At 42.0% G+C, this 19749-nt stretch overlaps 1 protein-coding gene across 1 annotated transcript in view; it reads right to left on the bottom strand.

Annotated features, from left to right (window-relative positions):
* Positions 1–19749, bottom strand: part of fbxl17 (F-box and leucine-rich repeat protein 17) — a 238574-nt gene that overhangs the window by 151006 nt on the left and 67819 nt on the right. The window contains exon 7 of the mRNA XM_020630424.3: positions 9239–9346. Coding sequence (XP_020486080.2) covers positions 9239–9346 — 108 coding nt within the window. The remainder of the gene's footprint in view (positions 1–9238; positions 9347–19749) is intronic.

The raw sequence follows: 19749 nt of genomic DNA, 5'->3' as shown, positions 1-19749 counted from the left end.
AGATGAAAAGAAAATGTGAATCATGAAGACAAAGCAGGTAGAAGTTTACTTTGAAGTAATAAAAGTCCTGAGGCAAAAGTCAAAGGCACAGGGTGTTGTTGAGGTGGCATTGTGCGGCCTGACACATTTTGCTCGGCTGTCCGCTTGTGTTGGAGACAGTGTGAGACAGGGTGAGGCAAGGGGGGGGGGGGAGGGGGAGGTGGGACGAATGGCAGCCGTGTCACTAGGTGAATACAAGAGCGCACTCATGCATACACACTCTCTTCTTCTTCTTTTTTTTTTTTCATATCGGAGCATCCAGACAGTTCAGTCAGACAGGAGAAAGCTGTGTCGAGACAATCCCGCCGCGGCAAGCCTAAATCACACGCAAACCCACTACACTAGACGAACACGCACACACATAAATACACAGAGGCCTGTGCAGACAGAGTGATATGAATATTTGAAAAAGAGGGACTGAGGCAAATACTGGAAGGGCCATGGGTCTGGTATCACAAATACATTGTACGCATCAGTCATGGACCAGTGAGCTGATCCCTGTGTGTGTGTGTGTGTGTGTGTGTGTGTGTGTGTAGTTCACTTCTCTCTTTATCTGTCTTTTGCCCATCTACTGTCTATCACTTATTTTCCCCATCCTACCCCCTTTTTTCCCTCTCTCTTTTTCCCTCCGTCGGTCGCTAATCCTGCATGTGTTGGTGTTGATAACAAACTCAGTGGCGAGGAAAGGCTCGAGGAGATAGAGAGCGCTGGTTTCTCTTCGCCGCGCTAAGCCAAATGACCGTGTATAGGCACCCATACACATCGCTGCAAGAGTGCTGGATGAGAGTTGCGAGCACAGTGACACTAGTCGCACCAATAATGAGACATAGAGACATGATACCCACCCTCTCCAGGGGTCAAAAAAGCTCTCTGTCTGCGTCTGTCTCTGGGTTAAAAGTCTCAGAGCCAAATGAATTATTCTTCAATTACTCTTGCACGAGACTCCCATCATCCGTAGGCTCTCCTCCGCTCATTATATTCATAAATCCCCAAATCTCCTCCATACAGCAGTGAAGAAAATTATTATTACAATTTAGACTCATTCTGCGACCCCCACAACCCCATTACCTTTCTTCCCCCAAATCCCCTTCACTCTTTCATTTTTTTTTTTCCTCTTTATCCTTTCTACCACCCCCCTGAGACACAACACACATGTTCAAGTACACACACACACACACACACACCACACACACACACACACACACACACACACACACACACACACACAACACACACACACACACACACACACACACACACACACACACACACACACACACACACACACACACACACACACACACACACACACACACACACACACACACACACACACACACACACACACACACACACACACACACACACACACACACACACACACACACACCTCTGGTTTGTGTTGGGGGTTATCAGTTTGACACAGGGCACTGTGTGATTATGTATTTTCTGTGCTCCAGTCAGAGGGAGGAGATAAGGGGGCCTGCAGACTACAGCAAAGCCAGACACCACTCATCCTGCATGGGGGGAACCAGAGTGAGAGGGGGGGGGGGGGGGGGGGGGGGGGGGGGGGGGCGGCTGGAGTGGAGGTGCGAACATGACAGTGGGGTGAAGACCTGTATCTTAACTTTTGTGTTTTATCATCCAACCTGGACGTAAGAAATAAAAAATAATTTATTATTCTCTCCTTTTTTTTTCCTTTTCGTCCGCCAAATGTGGAAGCAGGGAATAAAAGTTGGGAGTTCACACTTAAGCAATTAACCACCTAAACTAGTTATAATTAAGTTGAGGTGGTGGAGTTATTGGCCATGGCACCTAAACTAGTTATAATTAAGTTTAGGTGGTGGAGTTATTGGCCATGGCACCTAAACTATGGTTACTCCATCCTCATGGTCTGGGGACTCCGTTGAATCCTTCAAAAGACGATATAGCCTAAAGGAGCGAGGGGGCAACTTCTGGGGGTCTTCCGTTATAGCCAGCGGTTACAGATAAAAGACTTCCAGCCCAAGACTTCCATTCCTGTGCTTTGCCAATCGTTTCCAGTGCAGCTAGCAACTTTAAAACCAAAAAATTGCCTTGATGGTGGAACCACATCTGAGAGAAGAGTGCTAGCTACAGATTCATGCAGGTACTGTTTAGACATTCGTTACAGCCAAATAATAGATTAATGATTGATGGGTTTCCGGGACTGCATTAAGGCGGATTGCGTTCGCCCCCCTTTTGCTCTCCACATGGACTGTTTTCCTGCATTATAAGATAAGTTATATTATTGTCATAAAAACAGATGAATAGAGGCTGTAGCACAAAGAGTCCATATTGGTGCAGATTTAAATTGCAGTAGTGCTACATTATTATGTGTGTGTGTGTGTGTGTGTGTGTGTGTGTGTGTGTGCATGATGAATGAAAACCAGAGCTTTTCAGATGCCAAAACTTGTCCCGTAATTAGAGATGGGTTGAGACAGGTGTAAAGTGAGGACATGTAACTGAGCCACATATCTTTATCATACAGTGTATGTTTGTCGTTTATTGAATGAGGTTCTGCATGCTCTCGTTTCCATGGCCCAGCAGGCCACCTCATCTGTACTGCCTCTCTTTCTATGTTGTGTTTATGTAAAGCACTTTGTCACTTATGTCTGTAACAAGCAATATATACAGATTTTTTACTTACATGCTATGTGCTCCACTAAGCCACCAGAATTGATGTAACATGTGATTCTGGTTATGGCATTAAATAGCTTCCCTGTCATAAAGCAGACTGTTTTATTTGGTCATAAACACGCAGAAACAATGAGGTATTGCCCGCGGTCCAATTCTGCCAAATTTAGAGAGCATTAATCATGAGGTCCTAACTTCTTCTCTGGAGAAGAACAAACAAAGCCACCAGAGCAGCACGGCTGACTTAATCTACAAGGCCTGAAATTAAGACCAGAAACATCCCAGTTGTGCACATCAGAGAGACAACGCACAGCTATTACATTCTCCAAATATACTTCTTTTCATCTGACACATTCTTCAACAGTCTCTCCATTTGTTATGTCTTTGGCCTCCTCTCTCTTTCTCCCGAGGGTGGGAACATTCACACACAAAAAAGGCTTTCTGAGGCCCGCAGTGTCTTAGGGGCAGTGATAGGTCTGATGTATGAGGAGGGGCATTGTGGGTAGGCATGACATGGAAAAGGGGAAGCCATCAGTGGGACATCTAAGGCTGTGGGGAATGAAGGCTCTCTGGCACCCAGAGCCGCTCTCAAACACGGGCTCTGTGATAGAGCCGACCTTGGACTTAATCACTACCAGAAGAAAAGAGCAAAAGCTTGACAGGAAGATGGAGAGATGGTGGGAGAGAGTGTGTGTGTGTGTGTGTGAGAGAGAGAGAGAGAGAGAGAGAGAGAGCGAGAGAGAGAAAGCACAGATGATCGAGGCAGAAAGCAAAAAAGGCTGGAATCAGGAAGTGGTTAAAAAAAAAGCCACCTAACTTTGATAAATGGATAGAAACTATGTCAGAAATATGTCATGGAAAGGTTTCCTTTAAAGTCCAACAAATACGCTTTTCATGAATTTAAACTAAGTGGAAGTTCTTGTAATACTTTCAACCTACTAGTTAGGCCTTCATTTATTTTCATATTTGTGTTTAAATTTTTATTTTATGCACCTGTCATTTTTTACATTTGCATCTAAAGTGAAAGCTGGAAAAATAACTCAAGCTAATTAAGCTGAAAGAATTGAACAAAAGACACAACAAATAGAAAAGGGTTCATGCATTGATGCAGAAGACGACACCAATAAATGCAGGAAGTCATGCAAGTCTTCCTGGGGTAGTACCGCCATTCCCAAACGTATTATACATTCCCTATTCTGGGTGGCCATAGTTCATCTAACTTGATGATACAAACTTTTTACTGGCATTCACCAAACAGATGTAGCTGAGGATGCAAAGGCTGAATACCAAACTCCAAACTCACGGACTTTGAGGTTGGTTCCTGGTGAGTGTGTGGGTGTTTATCGCTGTCCCACAGTGAAACCATCAAGTGTGTGAGGGCTCAGAAGCGAACTTCTCCACGGCAAGTTGCGCACTTTCCATGAGTCCCCATATGTTTCCACTGGGACTTACCCAGAGTTCATTGGAAACTTGGTGACGCGAAGGATGTGATCATCCAGCCCCACGCTAAATGTTAACAAATGTTTGTACAATGAAGACGTTTTCAATAAAGTAAAGAAATAAAAAAAATCATCTTCTATAAACACTGTAATGACAGAATGAGGAAAGAAAGAAATACAAATACATGCTGGAGGTGGGCTTCTTATTTTTTAATGGCACATCTTATTTCCTGCCAATGTGTGATGTCATGATTGTGTGTCCCATTACTTATTTTTCATACCATCTCAAGCCCTCGCAGGCTCATGCACTCAGGCACTGCACACCTGATGCCATTAGAGTCTGTGAGGGATCGGTTCTTATGCTTTAGTGTCCGGCCAAAAAAAAAAACACAGCGGATTAAAATGTGATGCATAAAGAGAGCTACAGCAACTCAATAAATATCAGACAAAGAAAAGATAGAAACAGGTAAAGCAACGATCGGTTAGTCTGTTAGAGTCATTTTTTAAAGACAGTCGACAGCAAATAGAGCAATGGGAATAAAATGGTGGTTCCCAGTTTGATCAAATGCATTTCCTTGTTAGACACACATCTAAAGAGCAGGAGCTATCCTCAAGGTGGTTAAGGAAGCCTACACTCTTTAACTGCTCTACACACAAACACTAAATCTTCCACACTTCCACCTCTGCGCCTTGTCACTTGGTCTGACTAAAGGACGAACCCGCTGAAACTGAATTAGGAGCGTGATTAATATCGCCAAAGTGCACAAAGAAAGGCGTATATAAAGTTCTTAAATTAGCTGCTGAGGGAGAGAGAGCTCTGGGACACCCACAAAGCCCCTCTTTCCCATGATGCTTTGTATCCATTACAAAGCCCTGGGATGTGACAAGCCTCATCAATAAAAGTATTATTAATGTCAAAAACCAACGGCTAAAGTTTGAGCTTCACTCTCAAAACCATAAATAAAAATGTGCAGAATCTTCCTGGCAGGGGAAGAATAAAAACCACATGAGACACGTGTTTGCTCTTAAAAATCATCGAAGTGTTTGTCGGGATATTTCGAGCTTTATGTATTTAAATTCAAACAAGAATGGAAGGTATTAGAGAGGTAGTTTAACTGAGAGCAGGCGCCCTACGCTCACCCAGCAGAGATCTTGATTTTGCATTTAGGTCTATAACAAGATGATGATTTATCAAACTGCGCCTGGCAATAAATATTGAGTTGTGCTGCAGATCACAGAGGAACCGTACTGCTCCCGAAAGGACTGAAACACTGAAAAACCATGAAGAGGACCATAAATGCAGCAGCCCGACAGAGTTACAGACCATCTGCATCGAACTCTGCACCATGGGTGGCCCGTTTCAACCTCCAGCTCACTTGATTAAGAAAATACGTTTTTCAATAGATTTCCTCGTACCCCGATTTGTGAAAAGTGGGTTTAAAAAAATATATCAATCTGAAATGAGCGCGTCGAAAGAGAGAAGTTAATAAAAGTAATGGATTTTCTTCCATTTTTTTTTCTGGTGATAGTTTGACAGCAAAGGAGGAGGTTTGGAAGATTATTATAGAGAGAGAGAGAGAGAGAGAGAGAGAGAGAGAGAGAGAGAGAGCGAGAGCGAGAGCGAGAGAGAGAGAGAGAGAGAGAGAGACGAAGTGGGAGGGAATGTGTAATAATCGAAACAAGAGAGCGCTGAAGTCCGTGGATGGCATGCGGGTCCACGGAGTCATCAGAAATGCAACGATTCTAAACGCCAGAATATGATTTTCAATCGACGCTGGATGGGGACCAAGTGGGAATGAAAGAGAGGAGGAATCAACAGCTAAACGAGATAATTACTGTCACAGATTATAATGCAGAGGGACAGAGAGAAAGAGAGGCAGAAAGAAAGAGATGGATCACAAATGAGGGCTGAGATGACCCGACACAAAGAGATTCGACGTGACTATTAGTCAGACTGAGCAATGGTCAAAATGTCAAAACCTGTCTGAGTGTGTTCCAAAACGATCAGATGCAAATCTGATTGGTCAGATACAAAGATTAGTATTTAATTTTGTATGTCTTAGGATGCCCATTTAATAAAAGACAAAGTCAAAGTTTAGCCCTGATGACAAAATGTTTTTTAAGCTCCGGTGAGGATTCATGAGCTTGTTACAAAACAAACTAAAATGAATACTGATACCTCTATCTGACCTATAAATGAAACCAGTTGTTATAGTTGTTCTTAATGTCTTTAACCACTGCCAGACATTGGGACATTACTGTTGGGAGTGTTCGGAGAAGCAAGTCCAATCATTAATTTAGGGTATGTTTGTGTGAAATGCGGCTTAAACATGTTTTAGTTCCTTATTTGAATTATTGTGATTAACTCTGACAAGCATGTTGACTGACTGGAAAAAAATAGAAATACAGAGATAAATAAAGACAAACATGAAGAGGAGGGGATTAGATTTTACGTACATTTTTATGAACTACCTTACACACATTTTGAATTTCAAAGTGATGACATTTCTTTAGAAATGTAAAGCTCTATAAGGATGTTTTAAAACGAACTTGTTGGTCACAGTGATGGGGAGAAATGTAATAATATCCAATTTAAATAACTCTGACACAACATCGATCTTCATGAAGCTCATATTTGTTCGATATTAAGGTCGTCAGACTTCTGTGTGGAGTCCATTACTAGTTTCAAATCGAGGTCCTTTGTGCTGCCGACACAACAACCACTGAGGACAAAAATCTAAAGTTTTCATAATTGCCTTGGCAATGGCCTTTTACATCAACCAGAGGGCAGAATAAAAGAAACACCTCTAAATCGCCACACCCCCCACTTACTGTGTGACCTTTATGATGTTGTGTCGAGTTGTTTCACATTTCAATGTAGTCCTGTTTGCATCTCAGTCTCATTAAAGGCCAAAGAATCGATGAAAAGGTGCAAAGGAAAACATAAAGAAGGCCCTTTCAGACGGGACCAAACTGCAAATTTAAAGAAGCATAAATATGATCAGAATTATGAACTGGCTCATCTAAACTCCTAAAACTTCACCTTGGTTAATACTGTAATAAATAATAATGAGGTGTGCTAGTTTGTATGTGTGTGTGTGTGTGTGTGTGGGTGTGTGTGTGTGTGTGTGTGTGTGTGTGTGGGTGGATGAGTGTGCGTCCACCTCCAGGTATGCTAATGCTGTTATGACTGGCTGCCTTCATTACTGTCTGTCTACAACACACCGGCCAAGGTCAGTGGAGGCTGCAGAGATGATAGGAGGCCAAAAGCATGAGCACAAATTAATCTGCTGTTTAATCTAATAATACAGCGCTGCATCGGGTGTCTCAGTCCTATTAACACCACTGTAATTGCATTTGGGGAGGAATGGACGCACGAATCCCACAAGGGGACATTCACACTTGTGAGTACACCCAAGTACATCAAACACAAATCGAATTGTGTCACCCAAGCACACATACCGAACACACTCACATGTAAGAGCACACACACTCATTCCAGATGGACGTTGTGATAGACATTAAAAAAAAAAAAAAAAAAAAAGGGAAATAAATGAGAGGGAAAAATAAAAGGTGCAGTATTTTCTGGTGAATTGAATCTCAGCAATCATAGTGTGAGTGCATGTGTGTCCGTGTTTATATGGCATAGCACATCTTAAACCAGCGAGCCCTGCTCATTAGCATGCTAATATCCAAACAGCAGGGTGTAGTCAGAACAGCAGCGTATTATTAGGATTCATCTCATTAGGCTTTCATGAGATTTAAAAGTTAACAAGAAATAAGTTCAGAACTAAGTCTTAGATAAAACACGCAGCGAGGTCCTGAGTTTACTCTCTAAAAGTTAATTCCCCCCCCACACACACACACACACCCCTCCCTGGAGACAATTCATGGCCCCGCAGCAACACAGAGAGCTCGCCTACAGTAACGGGATTAGACCAAAAACTTTGTCACACTGAGACTTCTGTTGATATTCACTGATACGAGGAATAACTCAAAACAGTGAAGCTGTTGCCTCAAATTAACTCTGCTGCAGGATCAGTGGTATCTTCATTTTGATTTGTAAAGCTTCTGGGAGGAGAGGGCAGAGGCGCTATTTGTCAACAGGCAAGGCAGGCAACTGTTTGGGGCTCCAGGCCAGTAGGGGGGGGGGGGGGGGGGGCCCAAGGGGCAAACAAACTTTAAACCATAGCAGGGGCTTAAAATGTGCAAATTTTGCAATGACTGTAGGAAACTTCCCTTAAGAGGGTCCAATCTGACAGTGCTCGCCTGTGAAACTTAAGTTTGTAAATGAAAGTCATCATTGGTGTCAGTTTATTTATAACACACTGGTGATGAACGCTGGTTGGAGGGGTCCCCTGTGTGTTTTTGCTTCGGGCCCCAACGGACTCTAGAATCGCCACTGGGCAGCGGTAACAGGCATTAAAAGAACAGAATAGAAATAATCAATGTTCTTCCTGATAGTTTGATTTGCTTCTCACAGGAGCTTTTAAGGAAACACACATTCTTACAGGGTCAGGGGTCAGCATCCGGGGAACACTATTAGACTTTTCACACAAATGCATGAAACTCCTGAGCTGTGTGCGTGAATGCAAACAGCCACAATGAGCCCTACTTTACGTAGACTTTTACCTGCCAGCCTCCTAAAGACATTTCTGCAAGACACTGGGGTGAGTAGATCTGTAAAGTTCACCACAAGCAAGTAGGCGGGGCTGAAGATGACATTTCTATCCTGCGACCTTGTAAGTTTGTACGTAACATAGATGGGGGTTTTTTTTCTGCTTACCAGTATGTTCTCTTCCACATGTTTGTTAAGATTGTGAATAAGTCAAATTGTACATACTGTAACATTGCTAGAAAGGCTAGAACTCTCTTTGTGGCGTCTGATTCAGTTGCTTTGTAATCAACCTTTGCAGTTTCCTTTGAACATCATGTTCCGCCTACTTCCATCCGATACTAAAAAAAAATAAAAAATCTTCCGCTGTGGGAAACATGTGTAAAAGAGCAACTCAGGAACATTTCAGGGGACAGGCTGTCCTAAGATGTTCTGGCTCTTTTCAAAGAGTTTGTGACAATGATGGTCGAGTAAATAGTTTGACACTTACTGCAGTGAGATGGATGACTCCCTGAGAGGTCACAGGGCATCCCATGAAGCCGACGAACTGCAGCTCAGGACAATTCTCTGCAACTGCTCGCACCGACTGATCCGTCACCTGATGAAAAGGAAGGAGAGAAGAGAGGAGAAAAGAAAGTTTATATACGTATCCCATTTTGAAGTTACAGTTATTCTCTGCAGGCTGATATGTTGTGACCGTCACGGTGAAAAGAGACCTCAAAGATGTGTTGTTTTTTCTCTCTTATTGGACTGTTTGTTATGGAGAAAGCTTACCTCACCAATCATTTAAACAAAAGTCTTACGATTTCTTTTTTTCCCCCCCAAAGCTAGTGTGTGTAGACAGGTGTTGTCAGATTCGAGTCTAAATGCTTCCTCCATCTGTGCAGCGTGTCTGTATTATTTTGTGTTTGATGAACAGCATGAGATAAAGAAGTGAAAGGAGGATCATGTACAGAGAGGAACAAGAGGAGAACAGACAAACTAAACAGTTAAAAGAGAAAGTCTGCCAAGCTGCGAAAGCAACTTATGATGGATGTGCCGCTCCCCCGTCATTCAGCCAGCCGTCTGCTAACAGCTCATAATGGATCACCGATCGATAAGGAAGCAGAACATTTCCAACCGGCTTCCACTGTAGTCATCGATACAGGTATTGATAGCTACTTCATCTCCCTCATCGCACTCAACACCGCAACAATATGTGGGAGATTGTTTGTCCCCTCTGTAGGCTTCCTCAGAGCGACGGAAAACTCATCAATCACAAAGACCCCCAAAAAAAAGGTGAGAGGAAAAGAGAAAGAGAGAGAGAGAGAGAATTGACTCTGCAATGTGATTAACTCAGGAGACAAAGACACACTAACTTCAAAGAGCACTAGAGAACAAAACACACTCTTTTTTGTTTTTTTCAAGCTTTCCTGTCAATGTTCTTGAATGTGAGATTCCAAAAAAAAAAGCAAGTCAGGCAAAAAAAAACAAATCTGAATACATGCAAAAAGCACCGACTGCAGATGGGAGCATAAGAACACAAAGTTTACCTTTTCACCTTAAACATATCTGTAAAAAGAAACCAGTCAGACAAAGTGAACTTGGATGGAAATCTGAGCCTGACTTGTTTTGAAAACTACATCAAAAGTACGCCGAGACTGAAATGTTCAGTTTGAAATACTGAGAGGAATGAAATCTGTAAAAGTAATGGCTTCAAAATCCCTAAGGGAAGAACACATATTATGGTATATAAAGACTCAGTCAGCACTTGATTTATAGTATAAACATGGGCAGAAATCTATGTTTGGGGATTACATATTTGCTGAACATGAAGGAAAATGTTTGCTCTCTTACATCAACAGGGAACTCTTCGTATTGACACTTCATATAAATGTGTATCTTTCACTGTTTGTGGCCTTGTCATCAACTTCTACCAATGTCGTCCTTAAATAAAGGAAGCCTGATATTTGAGTATTCGTAACAGTCTGACAGTTGGATTGTGTTAGTCATAACTCAGAAAGGTTTCCACTGAATGAATAACTGTAGCACTGTCACTCCTGCATGTTGACCAGATAATTCACTGGTTAGTTACTGTGGACAGATTGCTGTTAGGTTGTAGAGTGTAGCTGCACAACAGAAATGCTTTATAGTTATTGATATGAGGCAATCAAAGGAATGGTAGCTAAATGATTGTCTTGTGAATTATTGACAGTGTATCCCTAAAAATACTGCTTTAAGATAATCCCTCAGTTTTAGTTTTGAATGTGTGTGGATTTTGGTTCTTATCGGTAAAATCTGTCTCCCATCACCGGCAGGTTACCTTTGTCTAAAATCTTACTTTCGAGTAGCTCTTTACAGATTGTGAAGCTCTGCCGTTAGTGTGCGTTCATATTCATTCCGCAATTGAATCTATGTTTCGCCTGTCTGTGGATTCACAATGAGTTGCGGCATTGCGGAAGCACGACTTGTAAACAAACAGCAGGAGCTTCACATACACACACACACATTAAGAAAAGCACATGCACAGCGCTGCATGCTCCCCACCGCTGGAATACAGCGATCCCGTCTCGGCCCTGTAACGCCTCCGTTACTACCCCCGGGGGCGATACTGAGTTGGAATCGGTGCTACCTCCCATTACACTTTGTGACATTCATATTGAAGCGAGATGTCACGGGGGCAAAATATCGTGACTATGACTGGCAGTCTGAATAGTTCATTTGCCGCGTGAGTAAACATTTATTTTAAAAAGGGACTTTAGAAGATTATACCTGAATACAGGCTTTACATGAGCAGATTTTAAAACTCTAATTTAATAATGCAACTACTGAATCTGGATACATTGCGATTAAGGAAACGATGGCGCAAACTTCCTTATAAAATGTTACTCTGCAACCACACACTCGCTTAAAAGTGAGCTCAAGACAACACTGTATATTGGGTTGAATTATTTATGCATTTTTAGTGCATGGGAGGGACAGCATTACACTTATAGTTAAACCGACAACCAGACTGACATGAATACGGAGTGATTCCTCCTGCGTCACAGTTTTTAAGTCATAGCCTGGTGTGGTAAGAGATCCATTAGAGGCCCTACCTAATAACAACGAGTGAACCACGACATGTACATGTAAGTCTTGCTCTTCAGGAATCACAATCACCAAACAATCCACAGTCTCAACCTTGTCTTATATATTAGCACTTAGACTACATTTAGCTAAAGCTTACTCTGTAGTTTAAAGGGTGTTTACTTCCTCTAAAAGCTTTAGACATTAAAGCTTGTCCACCGAAAAGCACAATGAAATAACAAAAGGTTCCCTAGCGACCAGTGAAATAAAAAGGGATGATCTTGAGAAATAGCAGCTTGTTAGGAAGTTGTGTACGGATGTACAGACCCACCCTTCCTTTTCGTATCTGAATATATACCCTTTAACAAAAAGTTACTAATAAAAATAAGCGTTCATCCCGGATAAAAAGTTGTGTTCAAGAGTTGCAGGGCCTTCCAGTATATTTACTAGCTTTGAACAGAAGACTTGTTTTTTGGGGGGGAAATCAATAACTGGATGCACCTTAAAATTCTCCACCTGAGGTGTGGACCCTCCACACCACCCGTCAACACCCGCTGCAGTCAGAAAAGATTAACTGAAGGTGAGTCAGAGCTCCCACTCGGAGACACTGATGCATATGGAACCTGATCTGCAGGGCCAGGTGGAGATGGAGGCGGTGGGGTGGGGAGGGGGGGGGGAGTAGTCTTTTTGAGTATAAAACTTTGGTTGGGGGGAAAAAAAAAAAAAAAAAAGGACTCCAGAAGGACCAGTCTGTGCTGAGCAGCTGGCAGGTGAAGTGAGCTGGCCGGAGCTCCTCCAACATGGCCTCTGCCAAAAAACCATCAAGGAAAACATTTTCAGGTTGACTAGCAGCAGAATCAAAAAAGCTACACACCGCCGCGATCCTAAATCAGAACCTTCTGTGAGAGGAGCAAACGAATCACAGCGGAGGTTAGCTCCAGAGTGCAAAAGAGTGTGTGTGTGGGTGCAGCTCTGTCTGTGTGTTTGTGTGGGTGTGTGTGTAGACTTGTGTGTTAAAGCAGAAGAGACAAAAAGAAAGAGAGCAGGTTACACATTTTACAGAGACTCTCAGCAGGTGAGAGGAGAGGGGAAGAAAAAAAAAAGAGAAAAGAAAAAGTAAAAATCCCAGCAGAGCAGAACAGGCCAGGAGGGCATGTACCGTATCAGATTAAGCCTGTGTGTGTGTTTGTGAGAGTGTGTGTCTGTGTGTATGAGTGAGTAAGACCATATGGGTTTTGTAGCTCAGATGTGTCTCCAACCCACAAACACAAAAAGTCGTCCCAAATTTCTCTCTGTTTCTCCTCTCCTCCCTCTGAACCTTTCACGGACTTTGATTTAAAAACAAGAAGAAAAAAAAAAAGAAGCCGCGGCAGGGCTTTGGAGGAGAAGTGGCCGGCCAAGTGAGGCCTTAAAGCCTTTTAGAAGAGATCTGGTTTAATGGTCTCTGGGTGAAGGAGGTATAAGGAAAGTGGAGGGGAAAAAAAAGTGGAGCTGGAATGGTTGGAAATGCTGCAGTCATAAAGATAGCCTTTGTGTTTGTGTGTGTGTGTGTGTGTGTGTGTGTGTGTGTGTGTGTGTGTGTGTGTGTGTGTGTGTGTGTGTGTGTGTGTGTGTGTGTGTGTGTGTGTGTGTGTGTGTTTTAAAGAGCTGGGAGGTAATTGTTGAGAGTGCTGTGGTGGCAGAAAGAGGTAATGCTGGATGTGAGTGTGTGGTTTTTTCGTCTGGTGGTGTGTTCTTAGAAAACGCTTGGGCAGCACCCAGGGGCCACTTCTTATCCAATAAGGGCATTTAAGCTTGTCAATATCGTCTATCATATGACTCGCTCGACTCCATCAAACACACACGATAAAGAGATGTAAAGAGAGAGGGACCGAAGCAGCTTTTCCATCCAACCTTTTGGTTCTTAAACTTTTATATTTAAAACCAGCGGATCCTACCAACACAAATAACACAGCAAAAAGAAAAAAAATCATTCCCTCGCAACCCTAATTGTCTTTTTTCCTTCTTTAATTTCTCCTTCTTGTGCTTGTGTTAGCCTTAGATACAATCACAGGTGAGGTCGGATTCATCAGTGAGAGAGGTGGCAGGGAGTGTGTGGAGGGCAGGCACACCGCCATTTGTCTATGTTTAAAACTCTGATAATGATACACAAACCAAACACACATATACGCCCACACGGGAAAAAAAAAAAACTGATTTATCCCCACAAAATGCTTTCCTGCCCACCCATGAAAAGTAAAACATCGCAGAACTCTTAAAACTTTTGCTCATCCCTTGCCAACTCTTTCATTGCGATTCGATCCTTGCGAGACCTCAGAACCTGCTGCGCCAAATGGGTGACCGGCCAAAAACCATAAGGGAAAGAGAAATGCATCACACTCAGAATACACTCAGCCTTTGAGGGTTACATTTTTTGGTTTCCAGAAACAGTTTGTCAGGGCAGTCATCAAGGAAAGGATTCTTGACATGTGCAACTAAGGTGTGGAGAGGGAATCACGTTTTAGATTGAAGTTATTGGGAGGGTACCAACCTAAGAGTTGCGTTGTTTCCTGCGTTGTATAAATAAATGCAAATGTATAAATTCCATTGAGACGTGTTAAACAATCCGGGAGATTAGGTTCAGGGAATAGATCCATCAATTTAGATTATATAACAATAAAACTGCATGATATCAGACCAAACTGTCAACTCCTTACCCTCTCGTTTTCATTCCAAGTCTGACATCTCCTCAACACTAACTGGTTTCTGTGGAGAAGAAGGATTCAGTTTCCCCAAACCACTTGACATAGACCGATGTCTAAAGTTATCATAAATTGACACATCAGTAAAATAATGACAACATATTGGCTTTGTCAGGTCTTCAAGACGGAGTGGACCAGAGTTGAAAGAAACTGCAATGTCGGGTGATATTGGAAATGTATGGCATCAGTGTGAACTCCACTTCTCTCTACAGCAGTAACAAGGTGTTATCATTCTGTTGGTTCTGACATAAGAAACAACATGGATTATGGTTTCATCCCTGGACCAGTTGGCTGATCAGTCCCTCTGCTGCACCCATTGGATCAATTGGTTTTCAACCAAAGAAGCCCAGGTTCATGTCAGAATGCCAGACTCATTTGTCAACTCAGGACAGTGGCTCAATGTTAGTCAGTTCCTCCTTCAGTCCCGATATTAAAGGCTGCTCGGACCAGAGTTTTGAGTGGTAAGAAGACTAGAAAAGTGCTAAATACCTATAGTCCATTTACAAGCAAATTCTTAAACACTACAGACAATCAAAGAAGGAGAAAGGTGTTTATGACTTCGGATAGTTGAGATCAATGCAGCCATCTTATTTTGTCACAATGTTATCAAAAGATACTGTCGAAATATAGTGTGCGTAGTTGTGCAACAGATATGTGTGCTTTCATGTATTTCGTTGGTAACCTTGCATTCAAGAGAAACTTCCTGTTAAGAGATGGGCCAACCAATTAGTTAAATCCTAATACTGTTTGTTTGGGGAGTGGGTAGGATCAAATGCAACCTCTCGTGTTAATTAAGCCAATGTATTAGTGCGAACAAAACTGTTCCTCAAGTGTCCACTTGTGGCTGGTTCCCAGAGCCCAGGAAGTCCCATTAAAACCCATATTAAAATCCCCATTTTTACAGCTGAAATTAACTTTTTACAGCCTGGTAAAGTGTTTTCCTGAATAGCTCATTCCTTTTTTTTCAAAAACAGTGTACGCTTTTTTAAAAATTCAACAGTCTTGATTGTATTAATGCTAAGTTTTATGCATGAATTTGCATACTAGCTGGTCTGGTTTGTCAGGTGGCTTAAGGCCCGACTCAACTCAGACTATTTATCTCTGATCAGATTGATCGAAAGTTAGTTTTCGTCAGCCTTTCCAACATGCGGCCCACTACTGTTCAGCTACCAAACGCCTCTCAGCTTCAGAACACCCAAGTCTCAAATATCTGGTTTGAACCAGTTTGAAACAAACCACCACTTCACAGTGACAAAGATGTTTAATATCAGCAAAAAGCCTCAATCAATAGGCCACTGAATATCATGATGTCTTTATGGAAGCTCTCTGTTACTGAAGTACTCCATGCAATTTTACGGATTTCCAATATTACCCATAAACAAGGACGCCAACTGCAGGCCTGCGAGGTGCAAATTGAAGAGGGACGATTTTCATCAAAGTTCTGTTCTTTCCAAGGTAATCATTTTCTCCATAAATACTCTCTTAGGGGTGATACTGAAGCGGGTTCATCACAGCCTTGGAATAAACACCACACAAAAGCAACAAACTAAGATGCACACTCATAAACTCACACACACACACACACACAACCCCCAAACTTTGTCTGGTTTTAAAGAGCTCAGATGGGTTGTATTGATGCGAAGGAGTGGTGATCTGGCAAAAATCTAAATGAATACTTATCATCCTCTGTAATATCCGATGCCTGGAGACAAAAGCAACACGGAAAGTCATAAAGTTTTACAACAGCGAGGGAGAGTCTCTTTACTGTGCTGTCTCTGTGCTGATGAGCAGGCACTGTGAGATAAGTGCAAGGCGGTGTATTGATGAAAAAAGCCTCACAAGATGAAGAACTCAAGTTGAATCACATTTTCATCTGCAGAAAAACACATGGGATGTGTGTGGGTTTTCAGACAAGGGCTTTGAAAAAATATATAGATACAAAGGTATATGTTCCTCCTGAATCTTGTGATACGATTATCGAATTGCATCACTACTTCAAGACTCCTCACAGTAGTACTTGCGACATGAACGAGGAGTTAATCACCCAAGAAGAAGTTGACAGCTGATTAAAACGCTGCGGGAATAATGTCGGACAGCGATGTAAAAAAGTTATGAGATGATAAGAGGAGAAACCGACACCAAATTGCAGTGAATTAATAAGAGGTGGGAAAAAAAATAGTTTTATGTAAAAATCAAGATTCTTACCTGCTGAGATTTTAAATCGATTCATACCTTCCAAAAATCTATTTTATTTTCTTGGGCTAATCAATCACTCCCTGCTAAGCTGCTAAGGCTAGCTCTTCAACTGAGCAGAATGCCAAATGGAGCAGCAAGAAATCCAGCCAGTCACGCAGATGACTGGAGTAGATCCTGAAGTATGTATTCGTTCATGAATAGACTTTGAATCCATGAGTTCAGAATCGTTTCAAATCGGCAATAGATTCTGAACCGAATCGTGACCCCAATAATTGAATCGAATTGTGAGACACCCAAAGATTCCCAGCCCTAGAATGAATACATTAATCCTGCATTTCACCTTTTGAGGGGGACTTATATATCCTTCAGTAAATAAGGTATCGTGGTACATCAGTGTATAACTTACTTGCAATATATCAATTATTGCAGAATTGCTAAATCTTGACATTATCTCTTTTATGGGCAACATATTTTGGAACGTTTCATATCATATTATGAGTTATCATGAGATTCTAACCCCTTAACGAACATAAAAGAAATTAGGACACACAATTGACACAGTTAAGTAGAAGGCATGATGTTTGTGTTGTGTCGTGTCCTATGGTATCGTGTCATCATGTTTTGGCTTATCGCATCGCATCATATCGTATCATGATTTATCCGGCAATTCCCAACCCCTATTGCTAACTTGCTAACCCTATCGTGCTTGTCTTCAGAAATGAAGACAAGCACACGTGCAGCTCACATGCAGGTCAGGTAGAAAGCTGAGCCTAGACAGATGTGAGGTCTCTGGTCTCCAGCTCTCCAGTGTGATGTTTTTCTTGGCTCGACACACAGTAGGGACCAGTCATATTTATGAGACGCGATGAGACAGAAACTCAGGATGGATCACGGTGAAAGACAGAGGAGGAAGGAGGAAGAGTAGGCAGTGAGGGGAATGAGAGATTTGCAATCTTTTCATGTTAACATAATGTAACTTGTAGTCTTCTGTGTATTGCTGTGGCAAGCTTGGCTGCTTTTTTCCAGCCTGTTAATCGCCCTGAATATGGATGTGACAGACAGGCAGCGGAAAAGACGGAGAGGTGAGCTGACAGGACAAACAAGCTTTAGGTTTGCGTGTGTGTATGTGTGTGTATGTGTGTGTATGTGCGTGTGTGCGCCTGCAGGGGACTACATGAATATGAGAGCAATCTGATCTTATTAGAGGCCTGACGGGATGAGGAGCCGCGATGAGAGTGCTGAATCACCACCGTCTAATCAATCAGTCTAATTATCCAAGCTTTATGAACACTGGGCCGAGCTGAGAAAGAATCCGCCGACACACAGATTAATAATGATTACTGAATACACTGCAACACGTTCTGTTAACAATCCATCCTCGTGCCCATCCGGCAGCTCCGCATAACGAGTTGCTTCATCGGCAGTCGCAGGAAATCCTCTGAAACGTGTTAGAGCTTTTTCTTCCATCTCCATTGAGTCCTCACAGTCAATGAAAACACTGCTCTCATGAATTCTGATTTATTTAATGAAGCGTTAAGTTCTTAAAGTGACTCAGTGTGTTACAATCTGAATATAATTGTGTGACGTTTATGTCTTCTTTGAGCTATAAGGATTTAATATATGGCCTAATCAAAGACATCCAATTGGAGGCCAGTTGACTAAATCAGACCCCTGAATGACTTTTCCTTTTCTTTTTTTTCTAATTAATGAAGCATTATATATTATATATATATATATATATATATATATATATACTGTAGACCTAGGGGTTTTTTATGCCTTTGTTAAAGAGGAGGACAGTGTATACATTTGGAAACAGGGATCAGAGAGTTAGGAATGATATGTGGTAAAGTGCTGAAGATTAGACTCCAACCCGGGCTTAGTTTAAGTTTAACTGAATGATAAAGGATTTTCATTTAGCTTCTGTTTAGTTCGGTTATTTTTGCGCAAAAACAAGAGGCTCGTAAAAGGAATGAGCGTTAGGTTCAAATGAAAATCATTTGCAAGGTCTTGTCATAAACATACACTAGATTTTTCATTTTTAAGAGTTTCTTTAGAAGGGAAAGATGACAAGTTATGAACAATCTATTGGTGTATCATTTGTTCCTTCATATTCAATTGAGTCAATGTCCAACATTATTTAAATCCTGCTTTTAAAACAGTCTTCTTCTCTTAAAAGATTTAAAAGGTGAAAGGTTAACACATGTAAATGTACAGTTTTAAAAGCACATTATTTTTTTAAAAGGTAAATGTCCGGCCTACAGTATAGGCACTTCACTTTGTGTACAATTGAGCCCTTTAAGAGTAGGTTTAAAAAGGTCTGACTTGAAGAACAGTGGACGAGAGTTTAAACATTGAAAGCTATATGAAAGCTGTCACGGGTCATCTTTGTTTTCACTCCTACTCGACATTAAGAGTGAACGGGCTGCTCCTCGACTTGCCCTCACAGAAGAGTCCCGGTGTGGCAGTGCAACAGGTTACAACACAAAAGACAAGCAGTTGTTCAGTTGCTTTTAGTACTGAGTGTGTATGTGTTTTTTATTTTGTGTGTATGAGTCCTCACGCTGAGCAGACCTTTAATCGCTAGTGGGGGTAGCATGTGCATGCGCTGTTACTGTGACCCGCCGCTGGGCAGCACAGACCAGCAGCTGTCAACAATGACATAACCACTGACTACTCGACCACCCTCGATGCCACACTGCCTTTGGACAGTCAGCACTTCGTCGGAAACAAACAGAAAGTGTTATCAGTGTAAGAAACCAACACAGCAGCTGCTCTCTCCCTTTCTTCATCGCCATCTTTTCTGCTTCCCCTTAACCTCATTATTGTTGAGCTGTTACATTGTAGCAGAAGGCAAAACAGAATGACGGTAAAAAATAAAATAAACATATTAATATATTAGCCGAGAAATCAGCTGGCTGAGGGCGAACAGGGGTTAGGATCAGGGTGAGTCAAGTCAGTGGTCTTTTGTGACAACAATAATTCTAGCTCATCTTTGACACTCATTAACACTTCT

This window comes from Labrus bergylta, chromosome 2, assembly GCF_963930695.1.
Source record: "Labrus bergylta chromosome 2, fLabBer1.1, whole genome shotgun sequence".
NCBI lineage: Eukaryota > Metazoa > Chordata > Actinopteri > Labriformes > Labridae > Labrus > Labrus bergylta.
The sequence above is the reverse complement of the archived record's forward strand: the minus strand, read 5'-3'. Positions and strand labels throughout refer to the sequence as shown.